The sequence below is a fragment of the Eimeria acervulina genome, genomic scaffold (genome assembly GCF_000499425.1).
Source record: "Eimeria acervulina Houghton genomic scaffold, Eah_scaff179, whole genome shotgun sequence".
Taxonomy (NCBI): Eukaryota; Apicomplexa; class Conoidasida; order Eucoccidiorida; family Eimeriidae; genus Eimeria; species Eimeria acervulina.
The window spans coordinates 14517-40497 of NW_013550116.1; the positions used below are offsets into that span (position 1 = coordinate 14517).

Genomic DNA, 25981 nt, shown 5'->3' on the forward strand with positions numbered 1-25981 from the left:
ACAACATGTATTGTTTGGCATCTCTGTGCGTGAATGGATATAATTTCGGCTTTGCCTATACACAAATTTATGTTTGCATACTCTTTTTATTTGTAGTTCCCCCCTACCCCGCTTTTTTCTGCAGGTGGTGCCATTGCGTGGATCCCTTGACACATCCACTTCTCACAAGGAGCACTCCATTACAACCAAAAGCCCACAGCCCCACCCACTAACGATCCTCACCGGCGTGGCCCCTGAGATCTCGGCCATCATTCTTCTTGAGAAGAGCCTTGATCCTTGAGCGGAGCGGCTTCTGCTATTGCCTTTCTGCTGCAACTGGTGCTGCTCTTGCTGGTGAAGCTGTTGCGCAGCCGCGACGGCATGGTGGCAATTGGCTGCGAGGTGTATGGGCAGGTCTACTGGAGGGAAATCATAGAGGCCTTGGGGCTGCATGCGTAGCCTGGGCACGCAAGAAGGGCATGGCTTGAGGTGAGGAAAGGAGAAAACTGGAGCTGCAGGGCGGGGGCCAGGCGGCGTCAAAGAGACCTGAGGAGCAATACGACCACTCGCAGCTCTGCCGCTTCAAGCTATGCAATAGGTTCGTCTATATATATATATATATATATATAAATCTACGTATTCCACTAGGGTCTATATATATGCATATATTCAGTTAGGGTCTGCGTTTCTGTTCTGCATGCGTTGTTGCTTGTTTCTGTGGATGCCAGCTTGTCTTTGCGCAGGGCAATTAAAAGCCATCTCAGCTGCTGAGTATACTGACGCGGAGTGTCGCTCTCGCCGCCTCCCCGCTATTGAAACCGCCGTATCCGAGACCTTCTAACAAGCCAAAGTGACATTCATGTACCAGCAAATATACCGCAGACTCAGAGGGAGGCGGAGAACCCAGGAAAGCCTGCGAAACGAGAAGCAACCAACAGCAGAGAGACCACCCAGCATCCGGAACATGTCGAAACGATGATGCCTCCAAGGACAAGATACTTCCCGATTTCACCTCCACGCGCAGCACCCACCCTCCAAAAAAGCTCAACACAAAAATAAAGTTCCCGAGAGACTGACTGAGCCGTTTCAGAACTTTATTTTTTTGTGTATAAGCTGTGTGCCACAGGCGTGAGCCCTGCAAACGCTTGTGCGTGTCGGCACACTGGCATAATCCGCTTCACCATGCGTTTCAATGATGAATTTATTAAAAGAAATATATAATCTGACCAAGAAATACAAAACTCACTGGAGACAAAACAGAGTCGGTAGGGTCTACCTTCAGGCCTGGGACCGCGCAGTCGCAAATAAGCTCCGAGACGTCCAGAGGCGGGGGGCGCAGATCGATGCCCTGGCAGCAGTAGCAGCAGCAGCCGCACCAGGCGATGCATTGTCAGAACACCGTGGAGGCACATGGGGCGGAGACGGCAACTTGAAAACCCAAAGACAGAAGAAAGGGAGATATGCAAAAGAATACAAAAACAGATAGGCGGCAACAGGCGCCACACATGAGGAATAAAGAGAACAGCTCATGAGCAGAATACAACCAAACTGGAGAAAAGAAACTTACCGTCTCCTCATCAGGAGAAGCCACAAACTGCTGCCACTGAGACCGCCACTCCTCAGGTACCAGCTGGTACAGTCCAGCTCGCGGAAGCGCCGCGTGTGTTCTGCAGCAGCAGCAGCAAGAGCAGCAACAATCCAAGTCATCTCGTATCCACGGGCAGCCCTACCTCAGGGTCCCTAGCACTGTTGTACCCACGAAGCTAGCTAGCAGGCAGCGAAGCGGCTAGCTTAAGCGACAGCTAGCCGGGCAGGCTGCTGCCCAGGGACTCAACCAGCGGAGACACGAAAATATTGTCTTCAGTAGAGTAACGACAATCACTTAAAGATTGAACAGAAACCTAGAGATACTTAGGTGTGGGGAACTTCACGAAGAGGAGAACGCAGTGGCAAACACCATCCACGCTTTCACATGCCAAGCTCGCGCCAGCAGCAGCACCAACAGCAGCAGCAGCAAGAGCAGCAGCAACAAAACAGGCAGCGCACTTGGATGTTCCCTGAAGCGGCTCGCGCTTGACTGTCCAGCGATTGCCAAGAATAGGGCCGAGGATTTTCTCCTCCTCTTTCATGCGATGCCGCCACCGTTGCCGGTGTTGCTGCTGCTGCTGCTGCTCAGAAAGGCAGAGCTAAAAGCAGCACACACGGACAACAACACTCAACGCAACTATAACCTCACAACCCAGGCATGCAACACGTCATCCTAGTAACACAGTGCTTCATGCTGCTCTGTCCTTGCTGCTGCTGATGCAGTAGCATCAAGGCTTCTGCTGGTGCTGCTTCTGGTTCTCCTGCTGCTTGTGCTGCAGCTTCTGCAGACGCACAGTGCACTCAGAGGCGCTTTGCGGAACGAGTCGTGAAGCAAAGAGGACCAAGGGCTGCGGCACTTCGAGTTCCTTCAAGAGAGGCCATTTCGCCGTCTCTACTGAGAGGTACCGCAACAACGCAGCAGCAGGGACCTGCACCAGCAGCAACAGCAGCAGCAGCCAGAAAACCACATATAGAGCCGCGCACAAAATCACCACCACCGCCTGCAACACAGCCATGCAGGCGTCGCAAAGCAGCTGCAGAAGGGCTAGACCGGAGGCAGCAGCTGCTCAACTTGGCGGCATAATGCGAGGGACAGGACACTCACCATCAACCGCGGAGACAGTTTCTGCTTCGAATGCTGCAGTGGAAGCGGCAACAAATTCCCGTGGGAGCAAAGCAAATCCACCGAGACATCCAAAGCCGGACCAGCAGCAGCAGCAGCGTCTTCAGCAGCAGCAGCTGCAGGCCCGTCTGCAGCTGCACCTCCGTCACCCTGCGTTGTACCGCCTGCGCTGTCGCGTCTTCTTGTTCCCAGATCCGCCTTGCCTGCCGAATCATCAGCGGGAGCGTGAGCATCAGCTGCTGCACCAGCAGCAGCAGCAGGGAGCACTTCCCCTTCTAAGGGCCACACGCGGTGGGCCGAAACCTCCTTGCGAACGTCTTCGTAGGCAGCCCAAGCAAATGCACTGTCTCCACATACTCTCCGACTCTTGCATTTACCTCCTCGCGAACCGCGCTGCTGCTGCGTTGCAGCAGCAGCAGCAAGAAGCGTCATCAGGGGCCCCCCGCGAGGCCCCTCCCTTGCTGCTGCACTGCAGCTGCTCAGGTATACCGCATGCTGCCCCAGCATGTGTTGAAGAACACGGCGGGAGACTAGCACTAACTCCTCCTGCTCGGGCTTCAGCTGAGGCTGCTGTACTTGCTGCTGCTGTGTTTGCTGCTGCTGTGACTGCCCTGTGGGAGACTCCTGTGCTGTTTTTGGAGTCTGTTGGCAGCATCCCTCGAGTTCCAGCCGCTGCTGTTCGGTGCATATGGAATCGCCGTTTGCTGCTGCAGCAGCTGGTGCGGCAGCAAGAGGTGGCTCCGGCGTAGCTACAGGGGCAGGGGTTGATACAGCAGCAGCAGCGCCAGCAGCAATGAGGTGCTGCTGCTTCGCAGACGAGACGAACAGGTCCACTTCGCTGTGCTGCAACGCCGAGAGGTCCGCCAGGCCCCTCAGTGCTGCTGCACATCTGGTGCAGACAGCCTGCTGCAGCAGCGGTGTCTCTACAGACGCGCGAAGCCCCACAGCAGCAAAAATAGACCTTAGGACCGATACAGGAACAAGTTTAGCTTCTCCACTCCACACCGCGAGGGGATCGATCCCATACGGCTGCCCCACCTCACTGCTGCTGCTGCTGCTGCCGCCGTTGTTGTTGTCACTTGCCGACCAGAATGAAGGCCGCTTGCCGCTCCGCTTCTGCTGCTGCAGATCTGTAGGCACACAAGGGCAGCAGCAGCAGTAGCTCTTGCAGCACCAACGAGAAGCAACGCGAGAAGCAGCAGCAAGAGGTGGCCCCACGACACTGGAAGCAACAGCAGCAAGAGCAGCAGCAACGACAGCTACAGCAGGAACGCTACTATGGAAAGCAGCAAAACTGCACAACCAACGTACGCCTGATATAGTGGGGACACAAAATGCTGCTGTAGTCCACGACTCCAGCCTCTTCAAATACCTCAGGGCAGACAGCAGCTGTCCATGCGGTGCTACCTCTCTTAGGGATCTTCTTCTGCTGCTGCTGCTGCTGCACTTGCTGTTGTCCTTGCTGCTGCTGCAGCGTATCCGACTCCTCCATGTCAAGGTGAATGTCTCCCTGCTGATCGTGCTGCTGTTGCTGCGGTGGCGCTGCAGCAGCCGCAGCCGCAGCCTTACCAGACTTGTCTGCTGCACCATGGAGATATGAGTTGCTGTTCGCGTTGTCTCTCGGGGGCCGCAGATGCTGCGGCAGCAGCACTGAAACGCATGGGTAATCCGTACCTCTTACGAAAGAAGCCCACCAGCTCTTTGGAACGAAGGCCAGCTGCTGCAGCAGCGGCAGCAGCTGCTGCTTCTCAGCTGCATCCGCAGCAAAGTTGTCCCCCGTTTCAGCAGCAGCAGCAGCCACAATGAACGCCTGCTGCGCCTCCTGCTGCTGCCGCTGCAGCTCCAACTGCCGCAGCGCAGCTGGCAGCTGCTGCCGCAGCAAATGCGAAATGAATGTTTGCTGTTGCAGCACGAAACTCGTCAGCAACTGCGTGCGCTCCTCCTGCTCTCGTAGGCGACTAAAGAGGCGTTCGTTCTGCAGCAGCAAGCGCAGTATCAGCAGCAAGTGCAGCAGCAGCAGCACAGCGCAGCAGCAAGCGTACTAGCAGCTATTGGCAGCAAAATCAATCGCGACAGTCGCGTAGCCATCTGAACCCTCCTTTGGCCTCCCAAACCCTAAACCCTAAAGCCTAAAGCTAAACCGTAAACCCTAAGCAACTCTCCAGACCCGCTGATGAACCTACACAAAGACTGGACCCGCAGCAGCCGACGCTCAGCTCGGACTGCCGCGGCTGAGCAGCTTCTTCTGCCCGTGCAAAGAACAGCAGAAGCGCAGCAGCAGCAAACCAACAGCAACCCACCTCTGCATGCACGAAGGCCTCCAGCGCTGGGGGCAGCGGAGGATCTTCTGCAGCAGCAACAATGTCGCCCCTTATGTACGTCACGCTGTGCACTGTTCTGCTCAGCAAGTAATTGCTGTTCTCCGCCTGCTGCCGCTGCTGCTGCAGAGGCATAGAGGGTGGCAAGGAGGGCGGGAAATGGTGCTGCTGCTGCTGCTGCTGCAAAGGTTGTACGTCGTCGGCGCTGCACAGGCCGCTGTCGTACTGTTGCTGCTGCTGCTCATGCTCTTCAGACCCAGAAGGGAAGGAGAAGCGACTGACGCAGCTGTCATTAAAATACACCCAAGGCCAGCGCTCCCCCTGCGTCTCCGTGCTGCACGCATAGATGCAGTAGCAGCAGCAGCGGCATCAACACCAACGTAAGCAGCAGCAGCAGCTGCAGCAGTGGCAACAGCAGCAACGTCAGCAGCAAAAACTGCAGCTGCACGGATCAATTCAAACACAATGGCAAAGCGGGGAAGCGTAACGTACCTGGACCAAGCATTTGCCATCTGCTGCTGCTGTTGCTGTTGCTGCTGTTGGTGCTGCTGTTGCTGCAGCAGCCGCTGCAGCTGCTGCGGCGCCTGCTCGGGCTCGGCCTCGAATGCAGCTGCTGCTTGCGGCACTGCTACCTCCCAGTCATCATCGCTCTCCAGGTCTGCAGCAAGCCGCGCAGCAGCAGCTTCTGCTGCAGCAATTACAGAACTACCATCTTGACACCTTGTGCTGTTTGCGTTCATGCTGCGGCTGCTGCTGCTGCTGCTGCTGCGCTTTTGCGGCGCAACAGCAGCAGCAGAGGCCTCGCCATCTGAGCCAGGAGAAAACTGCTGCCGCCGGACTACAGAACGACGACTACGACGGATGCTGAAGCTGCTGTTGCTGCCGCTGCTGCTGCAGCTGCTGCTGGTTGCTGGCGCCTCCAGAGGGCCTCCGCTACCCTGGTTGCTGCTGGTGCTACTGCTGCTGCTGCCTCTGCTGCTGCTGCCCAAGCCATCACCGCCCGCATTGACGAGTGCAGCCTGCAGCAAACCCGAGTCCGTCCCAACAGCAGCTCCAACAAAAGGTAGTGCTTCTCCTGCTGCAGCAGCGATTTCCAAAAACTGCTGCTGCTGCTGAAAGCCAGTGTCTGCACCTGCAGCTGCTCCAGCAGGGTTAGGCACCTTCACTTTTGTCACTGAGCCACTGTTCCGGATCTGTTGCAGCACCTGATGGTGTTGCTGCTGCAGCAGTTGCTGCTGCTGCTGCTGCTGCTGCAATCTTTCGCCGCAGCCCGTTGAGACAGGCACAGCCTGAAACGTTTCTATACGCCGGTTCACGGAGGCTTGCTGTTGCTCCAGTTCCACGCCTTGCAGCAGCAGCTGCTGCTGTGGTATGTGTTGCTGTTGCTGCTGCTGCAGCATGTGCTGCTGTTGCTGCTGCTGCAGTATGTGCGGCTGCGCCTGCAGGGACGCTGCCCCCCCATACATACTCAAGTTCGCAGCAGCAGCGTCAACAGCAGGAGCAGCAGCAGCAGGAATCGCTGCACCTGCTGGGACCTGCAACTGGGGCCGTCCCGGTTGAAGCGTGGTGGTAGCTGGGGGGAGAGGGCGCTGCAGCGGCGTTGTAGTGTCTGCCCCCGCATCTGCAGCATGCTCTGCAGCAGTGCTGCTACTGCTGTTGCTGCTGCTGCTGCTGCGGTATCTGACGTCTCGAATGATTGCAGTGTAATGGCCCGAAGCAGCGGAGGCCCCCTGGTGCTGCAGCACAGCGAACAACCGGTAGCTGCTAGCCAAGGGCCCCGCTTCCGCCAGAGACACGCTCCCCCCCAACGGCACTGCAGCAAGCGCAGCAGCAGCAGCAGGGGTTGCAGCAGTGGTAGCCCGAGAGCAGCACCACCGAACCAGGCCAGAGCAGCACCAACGCATATATAGAGAGGTGACATCTCTGCTGCTGCAACGCAAGGTGAGACCATTTCTTCCCTAAAAAAAAACCTTGGAAGGAGACAGATGGAATCAGCAAGACAGACAAAGAAGAGACACGAAAGCGGAGAGAGGCAGACAGGCTATGCAAGGACTAGCCCAAGAGCGAACAGCAGCACCAGAGGGCAGCAACAACAGCATAAGCAGCAGCTGCAGGAGGAGCAGCAGCAAAAGCAGGAGTAGCAACAACGGCAGCACCAACAGCAATAGCAACGGCACCAGCGATAGAAGCAGCACTAGCAAAAGTAGCAGCATTAGAAGCACCAGCAATAGCAGCAGCAACATCAGCAGCATTCGCATTAGCAACAGCAGCAATTGCAGCATTCGCATTCGCAGCAGGATGAGCAACAGAAGCAGCAGCAGCAGCACTAGCAGCAAAAGTATTACGTGAAACTCTGCATTTATCTGCGAGGCCCCCCTTCAACTCGATGAACAAAGGCACCTCCAATGCCTCGTGCAGTTTTCGCCGCGCTACTTCGCCCGTTTGCTTCCGAACGTCGATGCTGTAACGCAGCACCACTACCTGCAACACACACAACAAACAATGCAACTCTTCCTGCTGCTGTTGCAGCTGCTCCTGCTAGTGCTGCTGCAGCTGCTGCTGCAGCTGCTGCTGCTGGTGTTGGTGCTGCTGCAGCTGCTGGTGCTGATGCTGGTGCTGCTGCTGGTGCTGTTGCAGCAGCAGCTGTAGCTGCCTATGGTGATGGTGCTGTTGTTGCTGCTGCTGAAAGCAATGGTACTTCTGCTGTTGATGCATGCTGTTGCTGCGGATGCTGCTGCTGCCACTGCTGCTGCTGCTGCTGGTTTTTATCCGCAAAGGAGGCGTTGGCTACGCGCGGCGTTCGGTGACAGCCGAACGCCGCGCGTGAGAGGCTTGGTGAGGCCTGTGCATCCGAGTGTGTGTGTTTGTCTTTATCTATTTGTTTGCCTTTCTCTATTTGCTTGTCTGTCTTCACTATATATATGTAAATAATATGCATATATATGCATACATACACATATATGGATATACATATCTATATGTATGTATATATCCAAATATAAATACATACATATATATATACAAATGTAAATGAATATATATATACATATATCAATATATTCTGCTTCGAGAGTTTCTTTGTCTGTCTGTCTATACTATGTGTTTGTCTTTATTTGTTTGCTTTTTTCTTGTCTTTGTCTTGCGTGTTTGCTTTGCTTGTCTTAGTTTGTTTTGTCTGCCTTTCCTTGCTTTGCATTTGTTTTGTTTTCAGTGTTTGCTTATATGTTTTTGTATGCTTGTTCGTTTGCTTGTTTGATTTATTTGCCTGATTATTTATTTGTTTACTATCTGCCTGTCTCCTCACTCTATCCCTTTAACATTTCTGTCTCTTTAATCTCACTCTCTCTCTCTCTCTCTCGCTGTCTCTTCAATTTGTCTGTCTCTTTAATCTTCTTCTCTTCGTCTTTTTTATTTGCTCTCTCTCTGTCTGTCTGTTTACTCTTCGTCTGTCTCTGTACTCGTACTTTGTCTCTCTAATATCTATCTGTCTTTTTCACTTTGTCTCTGTCCCTTTAAGCTTTATCTGTGTGTCTCTTTAATATATATCTCCCCATCATTATCTTTATCTTTATATTCATCTTTAATATTTCTACTTGCGTATGTGTATACTGTAGTCTGACTTGCAAGTAAGGGGGCAGCAGAGACAGCTGAAGCCTCTTCTTTGCTTCTCTTTTGTCTCTGCACTGGGGACAAAAATATTTGGCGTCTCCTCGCAGATGTTCTGTACGTTGAAACTGCCTCGCCAGATCTTCTCCTAACCGCCAGCTGCTCCGTTCGGCTGCAGCTGCTGCTGCTGCTGTTGCTGCAGGGGCTGCTGCTGCTGCTGCAGGGGCTGATGCTGCTGCGGGAGCTGCTACTGCTGCTGCGGCTGATGGAGGGGAAAGAGAAGGCAGCAAACCTGTAACCGAAGAAGGCATACACCCACTCACGTCGAACCCCAAACCTCCAGCCGCTTGCTGCTGCAGCAACAGCAACTGTTGTTGTTGTTGCTGCTGCTGCTGTTGCTGCTGATGGGTAGCGCTGCTTTTTGCTGCTCCGCTTCGCTCTCTCTTAGCTGCTCCACGTCTGTCCCCCGTGCCGTGTTGCTGCTGTTGCTGCTGCTGCTGCTGGAGTTGTTGCAGGTAGATTTGCTGCTGCAAATCCAGTGCATCGTTACCTCCCGCAGCCGCTGCAGCAGCTGCAGCAGCAGCAGCAGCTGCTGCTGCAGCAGCTGCAGGCCCGTGCTGCTGCTGGGTCTTCTCTTCCTTGCTGCTTTTTCTTTCGCTTTTATGAGTACAGCTAAGCTGACAGAAGGTCTCCTCTCGCACTCCGGTGTATCCGCAGCTGCGGCAGCAAACTGTCTGCAAGTGTGCACCCCTGAAGAGAGAAGGTAAGAAATTCCATGGGCTGCTAACACCGCCTAATTCTAACTCCAGCATCTCCAGCAAACGGTGCTGCAGCTCGTTGGCGTCCTCCTAAACACAGCAGCAGCAGCAAACAGGCAGCAGCGCCAATAGCAGCAGCAGCAGCAGAAAAGAAAAAAGAAACAGCAAATGATGCACAAGCAGACGCTAACACGACACCTTTCCAGCTTATCCCTCAGCGACAGCTGCGGTGGCTGCATCTGAAGCTACATGCAAGCTGCTGCTGCTGCTGCTGTTGAAACATCCGGAGTGGCGGCAGCAGCAGCACACAGAGTAACAGCAGATAACAGCAACGGGCATCAGCAACAGCAACAGTAGCAGCAGCACCAGCAACAGTAGCCACAGAAACAACAGCAACAGCAGCAGCAGCAACAACAGCAACAGCAGCAGCAGGAGTGGCGTACCTGACAGGAGACATCATCTGCAAGCAAATCCGCCAAGGACTCGGGCCTAAGAGCTGCCTGTACACCGCATTGCAGCAGCGCGAAGATACGCTGCAGCTCCTCTACAAGTGCATATCTGCTGCTGCATAGCCACTTGCAAGCAGCAGCCGCTGTCGCCTCATCTAAGGCCCACGATGGGCTCTCTGAAGCAGCAGTAGCAGCAGCATCACCGGCAGCAGCGACAGCACTTCCACCAGCTTTTGTACTGCCTATGCTACTGCTGCTGCTGCTGCTGCTCACGGCCCCTCCTGATGCCTTTTCCCTAGAAGGTGAAGATACACCTGAAACAACTTCACAGGATTCTCCTCTATTTCGCTCTGCTCCCCCTGCCCCTGAGCAAGAAGATTCAGGTTCCGCTACTGCTGCTGCTGTTGCTGTTGCTGCTGCTGAGGCTGCTCCTGCTGCTTGCTCATCTGGTGCCGCTCTGGGGCCCTCTGAGGACGGCGACGCACTTCCTGCAGCAGCAGCTTCCTGCTGCCGTTGCTGCTGCTGCAGAGTTTGCTGCTGGTGCTCCCGCTGCTTCACCGTCTCTCTTTCCTCCGCAGGCAGCATGCCCCCATCTTGCTGCTGCTGCTGCTGCATGTCGAGGTCGTCTTCTACACATATGACGGCTGCATTAAGCTTTGCTGTTTTCGTTCGTAGCTGCTGCTCTGCGTGCTGCAGCTGCTGCAGCGTAGGCAGCAGCAGCAGCGCCTGCCTGAAGTGTATATTCATGTATAATGCCTGAATGAAGACATTCATATAACAAGTAGCTCCGAGGTTTTCAAGCCCTCCATATCGGCCTGTGCGCAGCAAACACCCCTGCTGCAGGAAGTCTTCTTGATACTGCTGCTGCTGCTGCTGCTGTTGCTGTTGTTGCTGCTGCTGCTGCGAAGGAACGCCAACGCTATTCGCGCTGCTGCTGCCGTCGTGCTGCTGATGCTGCTGCTGCTGTTGGTGCCTGCAGCACGCGGAGAACCACCGCACGCTGCTGGCGAGTTGGCTGTCAGTTTGCTGGAGGTCTTTCTGCTTGCGGGCGTCTCTGCTGCTGCTGCTGCTGCTGCTGCTCTTGCTGCTGCTGCTGCCTTTGCCCCACAAGCCGCTCTTGAACTCCCCCATGCCATACAAAGACAGAGGGTGGCTCTCCTGGTGTACGTCTTTTGCTGCTGCGAAGCCTACGCGCAAGTTGTATGCAAACAGCACATCACTAAACCAGCACTGCTGCTGCTGTTGCTGCTGCTGCTGTTGTTGTTGTTGCTGCTGCTGCTTCGAGTGCTGCTGCTGCTGCTCAGAAGACGAACGGCACAAACGCCGCACCGGACGCGAACTTGGCTGGAGTGATGGTGCTGCTGCTGCTCCTATTGCTGCTGTTGCTGCTGTTGCTGCTCCTGTTGTTGCTGCTGCAGCTGCTGGTGCTGCTGTGGGACTTGGAAAGGCCATCGGCTGCTGCTGCTGCAGTCTCTGCATCGCGTTGAACGCAGACGCACCTCGAGAAGCCTCTGCTGCTGCTTCAGGCGTTGCTGCTGCTGTTGCTGCTGCTGCGTCTGCTGCTGCCTCAGTTCCTACAGCCTCTCCGTCAATTTGCATCGTGTTCTTCTCAGCAGCGCGCGCTGCAGGACCTGCTGCTACTGCTGCTGCTGCATATGCTCCTGTTGCAGCAGCATCCGGCGTGTTGCTGCCACGCGCGAGGGCAAAAATGCGTGCTGCTGCTGCTCCTGCAGCAGCAGAAGCAGGACGAGAAGCACTTGCTGCAGCTGCAGCTACGGGGAAGCCAGCACAAAGGGCGCGGGCAGCAGTGCGAGAAGCAGCTGCTGCTGCTGTCGCTGCTGCTGCTGCGGCTGTTGCTGCTGTTGCTGCTGTTGCTGCTGCTGCTGTTGCTGTTGTTGCTGCTGTAGTTGCTGCCGCTGCTGCTGTTGCTGCTGCTGCAGTTGCCGCTGCTGCTGTTGCCGCTGCCGCTGTTGCACTCTCCGCCGGATCTACTACGGCCGCTGCGCTCTTCCCTGTTGGAGCAGCAACAGCAGCAAGTTCTGCTGCTGCTGAGGGTCCTGCTGCTGCTCCACCTGCAGCAGCACCAGCTACAGCATTTGTAAGATGCTGCTTCCCATTCGGTACACGGTTGTAGCTGCTGCTGCTGCTGCCGTTTCTCTTGCTGCTGGCGCGCCGTTCCGCTGCTCCTGCTGCAGCTGCTGCAGCAGAAGCAGCAGCAGGAATTTCGACTGCTGCGTCATGTTGGTGCAGCCCTTGCTGCTGCGGATGACTGTCACAAGCAGCAGAATGTGCTGCTGCTGCTGCTGCTGCATTCTGCGCTCCTTCTGCAAAATTGGGGGCTTCTACACACATATTCACCGCTTCCTCTGTCCTGCTGTTGCTGCTGCTCCCGTTGTTGCTGCTGTTGCTGCTGCTGCTGCTGTTGCTGCTGCATGCCTCGTGCGAGGATGCCAAAGCTGCTGCAGCAAGATGAGCTGCGGGGGCATATGGCTGCTGCTGCGGTGCAGACGCCATCGCTGGAAACCCCGTTGCTGCTGCTGCTGCTCCTGTTGTTGCTGCTGATGTTGTTGCTGCTGCTGCTGTGGTTGTTACCGCTACTGCTGCTGCTGTTGCTGCTGCTGCTGCTGCTGCTATTGCTGCTGGTGTGGGTGTCCACCATGGGTAGGGAAGCCATGCTTCCGATTAGCTATGAGCTCCTGTAGCAGCTTCGCGTTGCATTCGTACGTGCTGCTGCTGCTGCTGCTGCTGCTGCAGCTGCTGCTGCTCCAGTTCCTGCTGCTGCTATTGCTTCTGGTGAGAGTGACAACGGCCGTGTACACCAACTGCAGCGGGGAGTTGCTGCTTATATGTCTGTCTTTAGCCTGCTGCAGCTGCTCAGCCTGTCTGCGTGCCCCCAGCAGCAGCAGCAGCAGAAGCATAAGCTGCGGCGGCGACCGCTGCAGCAGCTTCAGCAGCAGCAGCTGCTCGTATATAACCCTTTTTCTCTCCCGAGCGCCCCGTCTAAGCCGTTCCGGTTGCAGCTGTTGAGCTTGCTGCTGCTGCTGCTGCCGCTGCCGCTGCTGCTCGCGTTGCTGTTTATTGCTGCGGCAGCAGCAGCTCTGGGAAAGGAAAACTCTACACCTTAAGAGTAAAATAACAAACAGCTGCTCCTTCAGCTGTTGCTGCTGCTTAGCAGCAGCAGAGCAGCAGCAGCTGCAGCGCCAGCATCGAGGGCCCCTGTGTGCATGTGTTGGTTTGTCTGCATTCTGCTGCAGTACAAGGAGGGAGTTTCTTCCTTTTTATTAACAGATTATAATTATATAATCGTATATTTGCTGCTGCTGCTGCTGCTGCTGCTATAGCGGGCCCTCAACAGCTAGGGCCTGCTGCCTTGTAGGAAGCGACGGGGCAGCAGCGTTTGTCTTTTGTATTCTTCTGCTGCATTTTAAAATAATTATTTATTTAAATTACAATAAATGCTATATTTAAATCGCATTCATTCTGTTTGAGAGGCAGAAGGGCCAATAATGGAGGCACCTGCCTATACACCCCAACTGTGCTGCTCGCCTCCCTCACAGCTGTTCTGAATTGCTGCAGCTACAGCACCAGCAAATGCAGCAGCAGCAAACGCGGCACCAGCAGCAAATGTAGCAGCAGCAGCAAACGAAGCAGCAGCAGAAATATGCTGCGCCCTGGACCCTGTATAGCCCTTTAAGTGTACGTACACCTCAACTACTACTGCACACAGTGAGACAGCACCAGCAGCAGCCATCAATTATAAATAGAGCGGGCGGCATGCATAAATAGAGGCACTAGAAGCCCCTTGCTGCTGCTGCTGCTGCTGCTGCGTCTGCTGCTGCTGCAGGCGTGCGAATGGAGACTGAGCAGCTGCAGATGCTGCTGCAGTTTCTGCTGCACTCGCTGCTCCTGCGTCTTCTGCTGCAGCACGAGCAGCAAGAGCAGCAGCAAAGGTGTCGAGTTTATCTATCAAGCCTTCGTTTTCCTTCTCAACCTGCAGACAACGTTGCGTTGCTGCATGTAGTTCTGCTGCTGCAGCGTGCAGCTGCTTCTGCTGCTCCTGCAGCTCAGCCTGCAGCAGCAGCAACAGAAGATGCAACAGCAGCAGAAACACACCCCTCACCCGAACTGAACAAAAACTGCTTGCTGCCTGCAGCCTTGCATAGTCGATACCTGCACCCGCTGCTGTTGCTGCTGCACTTGCTGCTGCTTCTTTTAGCTTACCTGCAGCTCTGCGTTCGCTGCTTTAAGGGCTTCTTCTCGTTGCAGCGCCTCTGCATGCACGAGAGTTAGCTGCAGCAGCAGCACATCTCATACAAATGCATTCATTTGCTGCTGCTGCTGCAGTTTCGCTGCCGCTGTCCTTGCTTCTATTGCTGCTGCTGCTGTTGCGCTGCGGCACCGAATGGGTACAGGAAAACTTACGTGTGCTACGAGCTCCTCCGTTTGCTGCTGTCGCTGCTGTTGCTGCTGCTGCTTTTGCTGCTGCTGCTGCTGCTGCATACGAAGCTGCAACCACAGAAAATACATCACTAGGGAGACCGTTAACAGGTGCAGCAGCAGCATCACCAGCAGCAATAGCAGCAGCAAAAGCAGCAACAAAGGCCCTTACTTCAGCTGCTCCTGCATGAGCATTATCCAGCAGTTGCTGCAGCCGCAGCTGTTGCTGCTGACTCTGCTGCAGCTGCTGCTGCAGCAGCTCAATAGCCTCGTCGGCCTTCCGCTTCTCTCCCTCTAAAAGAGACACTGCCTGAGCAGCAGCAGCAGCAGCAACCGCAGTCACTGGCTTAGCAAAGCAGCCTGGCAGCAACAAGAGTAGACGCAGCAGCAGCAGCAGCAACAGCAGCAGCTTGCCTGTGTCTTTGCCTCTAAGATTTCCATGTGCTCTCTCTGCACCTGCCTCTCAGCCTGAAATGAAGAAGCAGCAGCAGCAGCAGCAACTGTTGCTGCTATTACAACAGCGCAAGTAGCTGCAGCAACAAGCAGCAGCAGCAGTGTGACTAGCGGAACGGATCGCAGCAGCAGCAGCAGAAACTAAAGCAATAGCAGCACCTGCAGCAGCACCAGCAAGTGCAGCAGAAGCAGCAGCAGCAACTGCAGCAGCACCTATGCTGCCCCCCACCTCGGCATTCCTAGCCCGCGCTGTTTCTGCTTCAATCAGCTGCTGCTGCAACTCATTCACCTGCACAGCAGCAGCAGCAGCAGCAGCAACAGCAGCAGCAGCAGGTGGTGCAACCGGTAGTCCAGAACGGGTACACCCTGCCACAGCCAGCAGCAAACCCTAAACCCTAAACCCTAAACCCTAGAGACCGACTGTCTTGCGGTGCTCTGCAAGGGACATCGCTTGCATCTCCAGCTGGGAGCGGAGGTGTTGCTCCAGTTGCTGCTGCTGCTGCAGCTGCAGCTTTTGCTGCTGTAGCTGCTGTTGCAAGTGCTGCTGCTGCTGCTGCACTATTGGCGAGTTGGGGTTTGCGTTGCTGCCCCGATGCTTCTCCTGCTCCAGGCGTAGGGCGAGTTCTGAGGGCAGGGATAGCAGCAGCAGCAGCAGCAGCAGGAAATCCTTTGAGCACACTGTTTGTTCGTCTGCAGCAGCAGCAGCTGCTGCTGCTGATGCTGCTGCAAGAGAGCAGCAACGAGTTGTACATGGAGTGCGGCAGCGCTGCAGCAGCAAACCCACCTGAAAGCTGCAGTTCCCGTCTTGTTGCCTGCAGCAGCAGCAACAGCAACGATAGCAGCAGCAGCAACAACAACATCAAGGCAATGCTCATCAATACGGATGCAACAGCAGCAGTAGCAACAGCAGCAGCAACAGCAGCAGCAACAGCAGCCTCTGTGCTCACTGCCAGTTCTTCCTGCAGCGCCTGGACCTTCTCCGGTGTCTGTACACCTCAAGCGGAGCAGCAGCAAACGGAAGCAGCAAATTAAGCTGCAGCCTTTTGTTCTTAGGGTTTAGGTTTAAAGCCTCGTCAGATAACAGGGCTCTAACCGTAAACCCTAAACCCTAAACCCTAGCATAAGCACTAACGCTCTACAGCTTAAAGCTTTAAACCCTAAACCCTAAACCCTAAACCGAAACGCCTTGGGGTTTGCAGATTCGGAAACGCTTACTAAGCCGTCTTCATTCGGGGGCCTATAGAAGCAGCAGCAACAAAAGCAGCAGCAGCAGCACAAGCAGCAGCAGTATTATTAGCAGCAGCAGCAACAAACGATCAGTGGCAGCAAAGGCAGCAGCAGCAACAGCTGCGGTGCACAAGTACAGCAAAAGCATACAGCAGCAGCAGCAAATGCAGCAGCAGCATCTGCTGCTGCACCAACTACGGTAGCAGCAAAAACACCTGCAGCAGCAACAACTTCAGCGACAACGGCTGCAGCAGCAGCTGTAGCAGCAACAAGTGCGGCGGCAGCAGTAGCAGCAACTGCAGCAGCAGCAACAGGTCAATGCCGGGAGCGAGATGAGGCTTACGCTGCAGCAGCAGCAGTGTCTCCTCGCTCTGCAGCAGCAGCAGCAGCAGCCTGAGGCAACACACAGATGACTCATCCTAAGCTGTGCAGCAGACATGGCATGCGAGCGTTGCTGCTGTTACTGCTGTTGATGCTTCTGTTGCTGCTGCTGTTGCTGCTGCCTGTGTTCCTGTCTGCGCTTTATTCTGGGCCTACACAAGTGGGGCAGGTGGCTTGTTGCTGTTGCTTCTGCTGTTCCTCGTGCTGCTGCTGCTGCTGCAGCAGCACAGCAGCGTGCTGCTGCGCAGCCTCGCTGGCTGCCTGCAACTCTATCAGCATTTTCTTCATCTCCTCTGTGCGTTGGCGCTCTGTCTTTAGCTGCTGCTGCAGCTGCTCGACTTGCCGCTGCTGCTGCTGCTCCTGCTGCACTCTTTGTTGCTGCTCCGCAGCCTGCAACAGCTCAGCACAGCAAAAGGCGAATACTTCGCCGTTTGCTGCTGCTGCTGTTGCTGCTGCTGCTGTTGCTGCTGCTGCTGTTGCTGCTGCTGTTCTGTACCTGGAGTTTCTCAAGCGAATTTTTCTGTCGCAGCTCCTCTTGCTGCTTTTCCGCTTCTGCTACCCTGCAGCAGCAGCAGTAGCAGCAGCAGCAGCAGCAACAGCAGCAGCAGCGCAGCACGGTGGCGGTTGATGCAGGAGGCCGCAGTAAAGTAAGACATGAGGAGACAGACAAAGACAAAAGAAATGAATAAGAGAGCACCGCAGCTGCAGAGACGGAGACAAGTAAAACAAATAAAAAATAAAACACATAAACACATAAACAAATAGCAAATAAAACAAATAAAACAAATAAACAAGTTAAACAAATAAACAAATTAAACAAATAAACAAACTAAACAAATTAAACAAATAAACTGAGGCGAGAAGGAGGAGCAGCATGCGACTAAAAAGAGACAAACAAAAACAGCGAGAACAAACAAAGAAAGATAATAAATATATAATTTTATAAATAAATAAATATATATATATATATATATATATATAAATGCATATATATATACAATAACAAAAAGAAGCAAAGGGATATTAAAGAAAAAAGAGAGATAACAAATATATAATTTCATATATATATATATATATGCACCTTTCTTCTGCTTGCTGCAGCGCAGCCTCTGCCTTCGAGGTCCTCCCTATCCATTGCTGCAGCTCAGCAGCAACTTCTTCCTTTTCAGCCTGCAGCAGCAGCAGCAGCAGCAGCAGCAGCAGCAACGGCACCAAGAACAGTAAGTGCAGCACGCCGTTGCAGCAGACGGCGCCTTGGGGAGTTCGTTGTGTACTGCAGCACCTATAAATGCTGCTGCTGCTGCTGCTGTTGCTGTTGCTGCTGCTGCTGCTGCTGCTGCTGCAGCGTCTTGCCTACCTTCACAGCTTTAAGCTTTTTTCTAAGGGATTTAAACCGCCGCTGCAGCACTCGCTGTTCTGCTGCAGCAGCACTACGCATGCCCCGCAGCAGCAGGGGCCTCTTGCGGTAAGTGCTGCTGCTGCAGCGAGAGCTGCTGCAGCCTGAAGCCTTGCTGCTACTGTCAGTGCTGCTTGGGGCACTAGCAGAAAGCAAGCTCTGCAGCAGCAGCAACAGCAGCAAGCAAAGCAGCAGAAGCACCAGCATCACCACCATTCGCAGCAGCAACACTAACAGCAGCAAGAAAAGCAGGAACGACAGCAGCAGCAGCAGCACCATCAGTAGCAACTGCAGCAGCATCGGCAGCAGGGAATAAGGAGGCCCCGACAATGCATGCAGAACTGCAGCAAAGGAGGGCGACTTGCTGCTGCTGCTGCAGGTTCAGTGTCTGTACAGCACCTGAGGGCTGCCTCGCAGCTGCAGCAACTCTTCTTCTTTTGCATGCAGCAAGACGCGCAGCTCTGCTGCTGCTGCAGCGTCCTCTTGCTGCTGGTGCTGCTGCTGCTTATACATCTCGGCAAGCTCCCTCTCGTGGTTCAGCTGCTGCTGCTGCAGCTGCTGCTGCAGCTGCTGGCACTCCTCTTGCGCCTGCCGCAGCAGCTCAGCAGCCGCTGCTGCGTCTCCTGAAGCAGCAACAAATGCAACAGCAGCAGTAAATACAACAGCAGCAGCAACAAACGCACCAGCAGCAACAAGAAGAAGCAGCGGTCGTTGAGGGGACAGTAGCAGCAGCGAAAGTAACACCAGCAGCAGCTGTAGTGAAAGCAGCAGCAGCAACAGCTGCACCATTGCAGCTGAATCCGCGAAACACTGCAGCAGCAGCAGCAAACTTACGGATGCCTTCCTCCCCTTCCTTGCCTGACAGGCTGCTGCAGCACAAACAACAGCAGCAAAGTGCAGCAGCAGCAGCATGGAGCAGCAGCAGAAGTAATAGCAGCAGCACGCACAGCAGCAGAGACAGCAGCAACCAGTGAACATGCGGCGACAGGAACCGAACAGCAAACGCCAGCAACAACAGCAGCAGCAGAAGCAGCTAAGCGCTTGCCTCTGCTTGCCCGTTGTACATTTGGCTGCTGCTGCAGCGCCACCCCCTCTATTCTGCTGCAGAAGGGCCCCACAAGACTTGAGATCATCCAGCTGCTGCTGCTGCTGTTGTTGTTGCTGCCGCAGCTGCTGCAGCTGCACACGTGCTGCTTCGGCCTCCCGCCTGTGCTTCTCCGCTGCTGCTGCTTCCTGCTGCTGGGCAGAAGCAGCAGCAGCAGCAGCACTAGTCGCTTCATGAAGGCGCTGCTGCAGCTCTCTGTACCTGAGGCATTTCCGCAGCAGCAGCAGCAGCAACAACAACAACAACTACCATAAAAGCTGCAGCAACTCAGCGGCAGCATGCAGCAGCATTCAACAGCAGCAGCCCAGTAGCAGCAAAAGCACCGACCGCCTGATGCCATCAGAGGCAGCAGCAGCAGCAGCAGCAGTAGCATTCAAAGCAGCGCCAGTAGCTCCGCAGCAGCAACATGCAGCAACAAGAAGCCAGAAGAAGCAGCAACAACCGGAGTCTCCCCAGGAGCCGCAGCAGCAACCGCAACAGCAGCAGCAGCAGCAGCAGCAGTGAGGTGTATGCTCACCTGACTATAAGGGCTCTGAAGTTACCGACGGATTTAATTAAGTCAGACAGCAGCTGAGACACCAACTGACTGTTTGCTGCTACTACTAACTCTGTATAACCCAGAGAATGCAGCTGCTGCTGCAGCCTTTGCAGCCGCCGCTGCTCTTGCTGCTGCTGCTGCTGCTGATGCGGCCGGCGCTGCTGCTTCTCCTTAGCTTCCTGCTGCTGCTGCAGCAGGTGCTGTTGTTGTTGCTGCTGCTGCTGCTCGTCACTGCGAGCGGCGCTTGCAGGGGTTAAGACAAAAGTCGGAGGCCGGGGCGAGGGATCAGCAGCAGCTCCTTCTGCTGCTAATGCACCTTTCGTTGCTGCAGCTGCTGCTGCCGCAGCAGCTGTTGCAGCAGCAGCTGCTGCTGGGGGGAGGTGGGGCAGCAAGGTGCCTTCTGCAGCAGCAGCAGCAGCAGAGCGATAGAGAGGCTCAGGGCCCTGCATGAGCCGCCTAATAGAAAGACCTCCAACTGAGGACAAGAGGTTCGGCAGCTGCGCATCTGCTGCTGTCGCTGCGCTGCTGCCGCTGTTGCTGCTGCTGCTGCAGTTCTTGCCGCTGCCGTTCTTGCTGCTGCTGTTGCTGCTGCGGTGGCTGATGGGCACCGGCGCATCTGAAGCTACTGCAGGGGCGGAGCTAGAAGACCCACAAGGATTCAACTTGTTTTTGCTGCTGCTCCTGCTGCTGCTGTTGCTGCTGCTGCTGTTGCTGCTTCGGCTCATGCAGACACTGCTGCGCCTTAAGGAGGGACATTCCCCATTGTTTGGTTGCCCCATGGTGTCCTCGTGCTCGCTGCCATTTGACAGCCGTGCTGCTGCTGCTGCGGCTGTGCCGTTGCTGCTGCAGCGTTGCTGCGACAGTGCTCCTGCTGCAGCGTTGGTGCTGCTGGTGCTGCTGTGGAGCAATTAGTCTGAGGAGAAGGCAGCTGAAGCTGTCCCCGCCGTTTGCTGCAGCTGTTCGAAGCGCACACTAGCGCCAGCTATCAAGCAGTCGGACTCTAAATAAGAAATGTTGCTGCTGATGCTGCTGATGCTGCTGCTGTTGCTGCTGCTGCTGCTGCTGCAGACGGGGGCCTCGCGCTGCCAGGGTTGCTTCTTCCGCAGCAAAGGTAGTGAGTAGGCCAAAGCAGCAACAGCAGCAGCACGTAATGCTTTTGCTGCTGCTGCACAAACTCATACAGGAGAGCAGCAAGCCTCAGTAACAGCCGCAGGGTCTCCTCTTACGGGGGGCCCCATGACTGTGTTAATGGGTGGGGTTGCTGCAGGTGTTGCGCGACGGACAAATGCAGCTGAATGAAATAAAACAAACAAAAGAAATACAATTAAAAATAATAAACACAAAACAGAAACAAGAAAAACAAAATAACGAATTGTTTCAACACCACCTCCCAGCTTCTTGCACTGTATCGACGGCGCTGCTGCTGCAGCAGCTGCAGCAGCACAGACAGCAGAATGAAGAAGAGAGGAAATTAGGACAATTATTTATTAAAATAGCAAAATAAAGATAAAGGTAGCCTAATTAATGTATTTAATTGAAACTAATCATTTGTCCAGGTGAAAATATGTAATAAAGCTGAGAGCCCCCTGTGGGATTCGAACCCACGACCTTTTGATTACGAATCAAACGCACTACCAACTGTGCTAAGGAGGCTTAGTAAATAAGCTGTCTTCTATTGCTGCTGTGGCTTGTGCTGCATTTTTGTTGTCTTCTATTTGTCTTTATGTTTTGTTTTATTTAATTATTGTTGTTTTTCAAAGGCTAACTCTAAGTCTTTAGTATCACGCACATGTTCAGCTGGGGGCTAGGGCTGCTCCTGCTACGAGTTGGCAGCGGGGGCCTCCCCCAGCGCCGAGCAGCTGCTGCTGCAGGTCATGCTGCTGCAGCAGCAGCAGCAAGACCTGCAGCAGGAGCAGCAACAACAACAGCCAGCGGGATTTTAAGTGTGCATGCAAATAAGGGGGACATTGGAAGAGTAGGTTACGATGTGTAGAAGGAGCTGCTGAGACATCAACCGCTTGTTATCTTTACTAGAGCTGTTGTTGTTGCTGCTGCTGCCGCTGTGCGTGTTGTCTTGTGTGTCTTTCTTCTGTTGCTGCGCCTCTGCAATTGAAATATCGTCTCTGTCTTCTCCTGAATATCTATTGAGGTGCTTCCTTAAGAGAGGAGGCCCTCTCTGCTGCTTTTGCTTCCGATAGCAGCAAATGAGGGCCTCAGCATCTGCTGCTCCTGGGGGGACCTCCAGCCTGCAGGGTCTCTGCTGCTGCTGGTGCTGCTGCTGCTGCTTCATCTTCCTTGCTGCAGTTCTCTCCCTGACCACCGCCCCTGCGGACGCCCTGCAGCTGCTCCCGCTGCAGCAGCTGAAGCAGTTACCACTGCAGCAGCAGCAGCAGCAGCAATACAAGCCTCTCGCTTTTGCTGCCTTCTCAGCTGGGCGACCACTCGCAGTTTCTTTGGGGGGCCATCGTGAAGGAGACACCGCAGCGGCGTACAGCTCAAGTAGGCGTCCCTTCATAGCTGCTGCAGCAGCACCAGCAGCACAAGCAGGAGCAGCAGCAGCAGCAGCAGCAGGAGTAGGAGAAAGAGCACCCACGCAGATAAGAGCAGCGCGAGCCGCAGATGTAAGTACAACTGCAACAGCAGCAGCAGCTACTGCTGCAGGAGGGCCTGGAGAGATGACTCCAGCGAAGGCGGCGGAGACAACAGCAGCAGCAGCTGCAGCAGCAGCAGCAGCAGCAAACAGCACTCCTGCTGCTTTGTTTCCCTTTGGGCTTCCTCCTTCTCTCTCTCCGAGCTCTGCAGCAAACCCTAACACAGCAGCAGCACTCGATGAAGCGCAGCAAGTAATAGAAAAAGAAATGTGGCGTCTATACCACACCCAGCAGCAGCAGCAGCAGCAGCAGCAGCAGCAGCAGCAGCACAAGATGCTGTCTGCGCAGCAGGTGCAGCAGCTAATTGGCTTCTCTCAAGATTATTGCAATGCTGCGAAGACCTCAGGAGCAGTAAATGCTACTGAATGTATCGTCAAGCTTGTGTAAGTTTGTTTCTTTGCTCCCTTCTCGTTTATTTATTTATTTATTTATTTGTTTGCTTTATTATATCTTTTTGTTTTATACAGCACTCTCTTTCTTCTTCAGATCTCTTCTCTGGGGTGTCTCTGCTCTGCTTCAGCTTTAGCCTCCTCCTGCTGCTGCTGTAGCCCTATTTCCTGTTGCTGCAGCAGCAGCAGCACCTGTTGCAGCAGCAGCAACAGCAGCTTCTACTGCTGTTGCTACTAGTGCATGCTCTGTGTTGTGTATATACGCCGGGAGTTGTTGTTTGTGCTGCTGCTGCTGCTGCTGTGTCTTCTGTTCCCCCTGCAATTCCTGCTGCTGTCGTTGCTGCTGCTGCTGCTGCTGCTGCTGCAGGAGCGTGCTGCAGCAATGCATGCAGTGCAGCACTTATTCTTTTACTCCGTTTAATGCTGCACAAACAAAGCCGCTCGATTTCGCTCGCTGGGCCCTCCACCTGTGGGAGCCCCTCATAGACTTCAAAAACAGCAAAATACAGGTTTGCTGCTGCTGCTGCTGCTGCTGCTGTAGCTGCTGCTGCTCTTGCTGCTGCTGCTCTTGCTGCTGCTGCGCTTGCTGCTGTTGCTGCTGCTACTGTTGCTGCTGCTGCTGTTGCTGTTGCTGCTGTTGCTGCTGCCGCAGCTGCTGTTGCTGTTTGTGTTATTGCTGCTGCTGTTCTGCTGCTGGTGTTGCTATTGTTGCTGCTGCTTATTGTGATGCTCTTGCTGCTGCTGTTAATGCTGCTGCTATTGCTTTGTAATAATTATATATTTATTAATATCTTTACTTATTTATTTGTTTTTTGTATTGGTTGCTGTATGTTTCTAGCATTTGTCTGTCTCCTTTCTGTGATGTCTTGTACTATTTATTTATTTATTTATTTATTTATTTATTTATTTTCTATCTTCTCTTTCCTGTTATTGTTTATGTGCATTATTAAATTACATTTGAGTTTATATCTATTGGGGTGTACATGCAGGTCTCTCCCGAGACTTTATCTGAGCTGTCTGTACACCTGAACAAAGGAGGAAATGTAATACTTCTTAGCAATCATCAAACAGAGCCAGACCCTCTTCTTGCTCGCTCAATCTTTTTAAAAAAAGGATATGCAGATCTCTATAATGCTCTTACTGCTGTTGCTGGATATAGGTTAGCCTGCACTGTATATATATATATATATATTATATGTATATATATATATATATGCATATTATATATATATTATATGTATAAATGTATATATGTATATGTATATACATACATATGATATGCAGATCTCTATAATGCGCTTACTGCTGTTGCTGGATACAGGCTAGCCTACACTTACGCTATATATATATACATATATATATACATATATTTATATATATATATATTAATTGTTTTGTTTTGCGTGCAGGGTTAGATCTGACGTATTATCTATACCGTTTTCTTTGAGCTGCAACATGATATGTGTACACTCGAAGAAGCATTTGTTTGTATCATCTGAAGGATTAGAGCAGCAGCGACGCGAGAATATTGCTGCAATGCATGCACTGCAGCAGCAACTTGAACTCGGCAAGAGTTTAATATGGGTTGCTCCAAGCGGGGGGAGGGACAGACCAAATTGCAACGGGGTGTACGTACACCCGGATACCTTTGATATTAAAACTGTTCATTCCTTCGTATTGCTTGCAAAGAAAGCTGCACGTACACACAATAAAAAAACTCTCTTCTTCCCTCTTGCTATTTATACTGCACCTATATGCCCGCCGCCCAAGGAGGTTAGCTGCTCCGCATGCTGCTGCTCCGCATGCTGCTGCTGCGCATGCTGCTGCTGCGCATGCTGCTGCTGCTGTTCATCTCGTGCTTCTGATGCTTCTGATTTGCTGCTGCTGCTGCTCATCTTCTGCTTCTGGTGTTCTGCTGCTGCTGCTGCTGCTGCTATTCCCGTTTCTACTGGCGTTGCTGCCGTAGCTATTGTTATTGCTGCAGTTGATTCTGCTGCTGCTGCTGTTGCTGCTCTTATACTGCTGCCGCTGCTGCTGGTGTTGTTGCTGTTGCTGTTTGCGTTTCTCTGATGAGGCTTTGTTGTTTGCTGTTGAGGTGTATGTACACCGCAGGTGGTTAAAGAATTAGGAGAGACGCGACGCTGCAGCTTCTCTCCTATTGGGTTTGCACTCGGGGGCCCTTTAGCTGCTACAGCAGATACTGATTCAGGTGTATTAGCAGCTGAAGCGCAGAAGCAGGTTCAAGAGCTGTATTCTGCTGTCTCTTCTTTCGCCTGATGCTTCTTCTCCTGTCTCCCTGCGTCTGCACCCTTTTCTGTCTCTCTTGCTGTCTCTTTTGCTGTCTCCTTTTCTCTCTTTTTCTGTCTCTTTCTCTTTTGCTGTCTCTTGCTGCCTCTTTTGCTGTCTCTATCTAGCTGTCTCTATCTTTTGCTGTCTCTATCTTTTGCTGTCTCTATCTTTTGCTGTCTCTATCTTCTGCTGTCTCTTTTGCTGTCTCTATCTTTTGCTGTCTCTATCTTCTGCTCTCTCTTTTGCTGTCTCTTGCTGTCTCCTTTGCTGTCTCTTTATCCTTTGCGGTCTCTTCTGCTGTCTCTTTATCTTTTGCTGTCTCTTCTGCTCTCTCTCTCTTTCTCTTTGGAGTCTCTCTGTTATTTCTTTTATATTTTCTGCTGTCTCTCTTTTGTTTGTTTTCGTCTTCTTTTCTGTCTCTTGTTTGTTTATTTTCTGTCTCTCTTCTTTATTTATTTATTTGTTTGTTTCTTTTAATTTGTTTTTCTGATATCTTCTCTCTCTTTTTTTGTCTTGCTCTATTACTGCAAATCCAAAGGAGAAGAAAAGGCTCTCAGGGCCTTAAACCCTAAACCCTAAACCCTAAACCCTAAACCCTCGCCATCCAATCCTAAACCCTACGCCATCAAACCCTCGCCTTTAAACCCTAAACCCTAAACCCTAAACCCTAATTCTTCTAACACAGAGAGCGCACAGCGTCTAAGGCATTGTAAACAGATAAGGGTTTTGTTTAATTAGGGTTTTGTTTATTTAAAATATTGTTTAAAAGGGTTTTGCTATTATCTCCCGCAAAACTATCGTTGGGACTGCACTGAGGTGTATAGACACCCAAATGCATGCATGCAGTTGCATGCATATTGCATGCATGCAGTTGCATGCATATTGCATGCATGCAGTTGCATTCATTTTGCATGCATACAGTTGCATGCAGTTGCATGCATATTGCTTGCATGCAGCTGCAGTTACAGTTGCATGCATATTGCATGCATGCAGCTGCATGCATATTGCATGCATGCCGTTGCATGCATATTGCATGCATGCATATTGCATGCATGCATAATGCATGCATTTATTGGATTTGATTGGGATGACTTCGTTTAGGGTTGGCTGTCTAACTTTGTTTACTCTCCCTGTTAATAAATAAATTACATTTACTCTATTTCTTATATATTATGCTTATTATTTATATTATATTTGTTTTATCTATTGCATTATGTTTATTATGTCTACTATATTTATTATATTTATTTTATTGTGTTTATTATTTGTATTATATTTACTCTATTTATTATTCT

At 52.9% G+C, this 25981-nt stretch overlaps 3 protein-coding genes across 3 annotated transcripts in view; 1 reads left to right on the plus strand and 2 right to left on the minus strand.

The window, feature by feature from the left end:
- The window catches only part of EAH_00023400 (ubiquitin carboxyl-terminal hydrolase, putative), a gene marked incomplete at both ends in the record, with an annotated part of 13851 nt that extends 1517 nt beyond the window's left edge, over positions 1-12334 (minus strand). Inside the window, 13 exons of the mRNA XM_013396837.1 lie at positions 223-525; positions 761-892; positions 1226-1327; positions 1547-1646; positions 2026-2165; positions 2361-2495; positions 2672-3819; positions 4001-4664; positions 4990-5341; positions 5500-6820; positions 7353-7488; positions 8628-9461; positions 9815-12334. Of these exons, the coding sequence (XP_013252291.1) occupies positions 223-525; positions 761-892; positions 1226-1327; positions 1547-1646; positions 2026-2165; positions 2361-2495; positions 2672-3819; positions 4001-4664; positions 4990-5341; positions 5500-6820; positions 7353-7488; positions 8628-9461; positions 9815-12334 (7887 nt within the window). The remainder of the gene's footprint in view (positions 1-222; positions 526-760; positions 893-1225; positions 1328-1546; positions 1647-2025; positions 2166-2360; positions 2496-2671; positions 3820-4000; positions 4665-4989; positions 5342-5499; positions 6821-7352; positions 7489-8627; positions 9462-9814) is intronic.
- Positions 12335-13574: 1240 nt separating this feature from the next.
- On the minus strand, positions 13575-20136 carry EAH_00023410 (hypothetical protein, conserved; the record flags this gene model as incomplete). The annotated part of the gene is made up of 14 exons (XM_013396838.1): positions 13575-13889; positions 14042-14110; positions 14243-14326; positions 14430-14567; positions 14940-15076; positions 15128-15334; positions 15495-15522; positions 16475-16708; positions 16815-16878; positions 17400-17488; positions 17676-17873; positions 18114-18337; positions 18803-19020; positions 19337-20136. The coding sequence occupies 14 exons, from the start codon at positions 20134-20136 to the stop codon at positions 13575-13577; spliced, it is 2805 nt and encodes a 934-aa protein (XP_013252292.1).
- A 1010-nt stretch (positions 20137-21146) lies between these two features.
- EAH_00023420 (glycerol-3-phosphate acyltransferase, putative) lies at positions 21147-22395 on the plus strand (the record flags this gene model as incomplete). The annotated part of the gene is made up of 2 exons (XM_013396839.1): positions 21147-21336; positions 21662-22395. The coding sequence occupies 2 exons, from the start codon at positions 21147-21149 to the stop codon at positions 22393-22395; spliced, it is 924 nt and encodes a 307-aa protein (XP_013252293.1).
- Positions 22396-25981: the final 3586 nt, after the last annotated feature.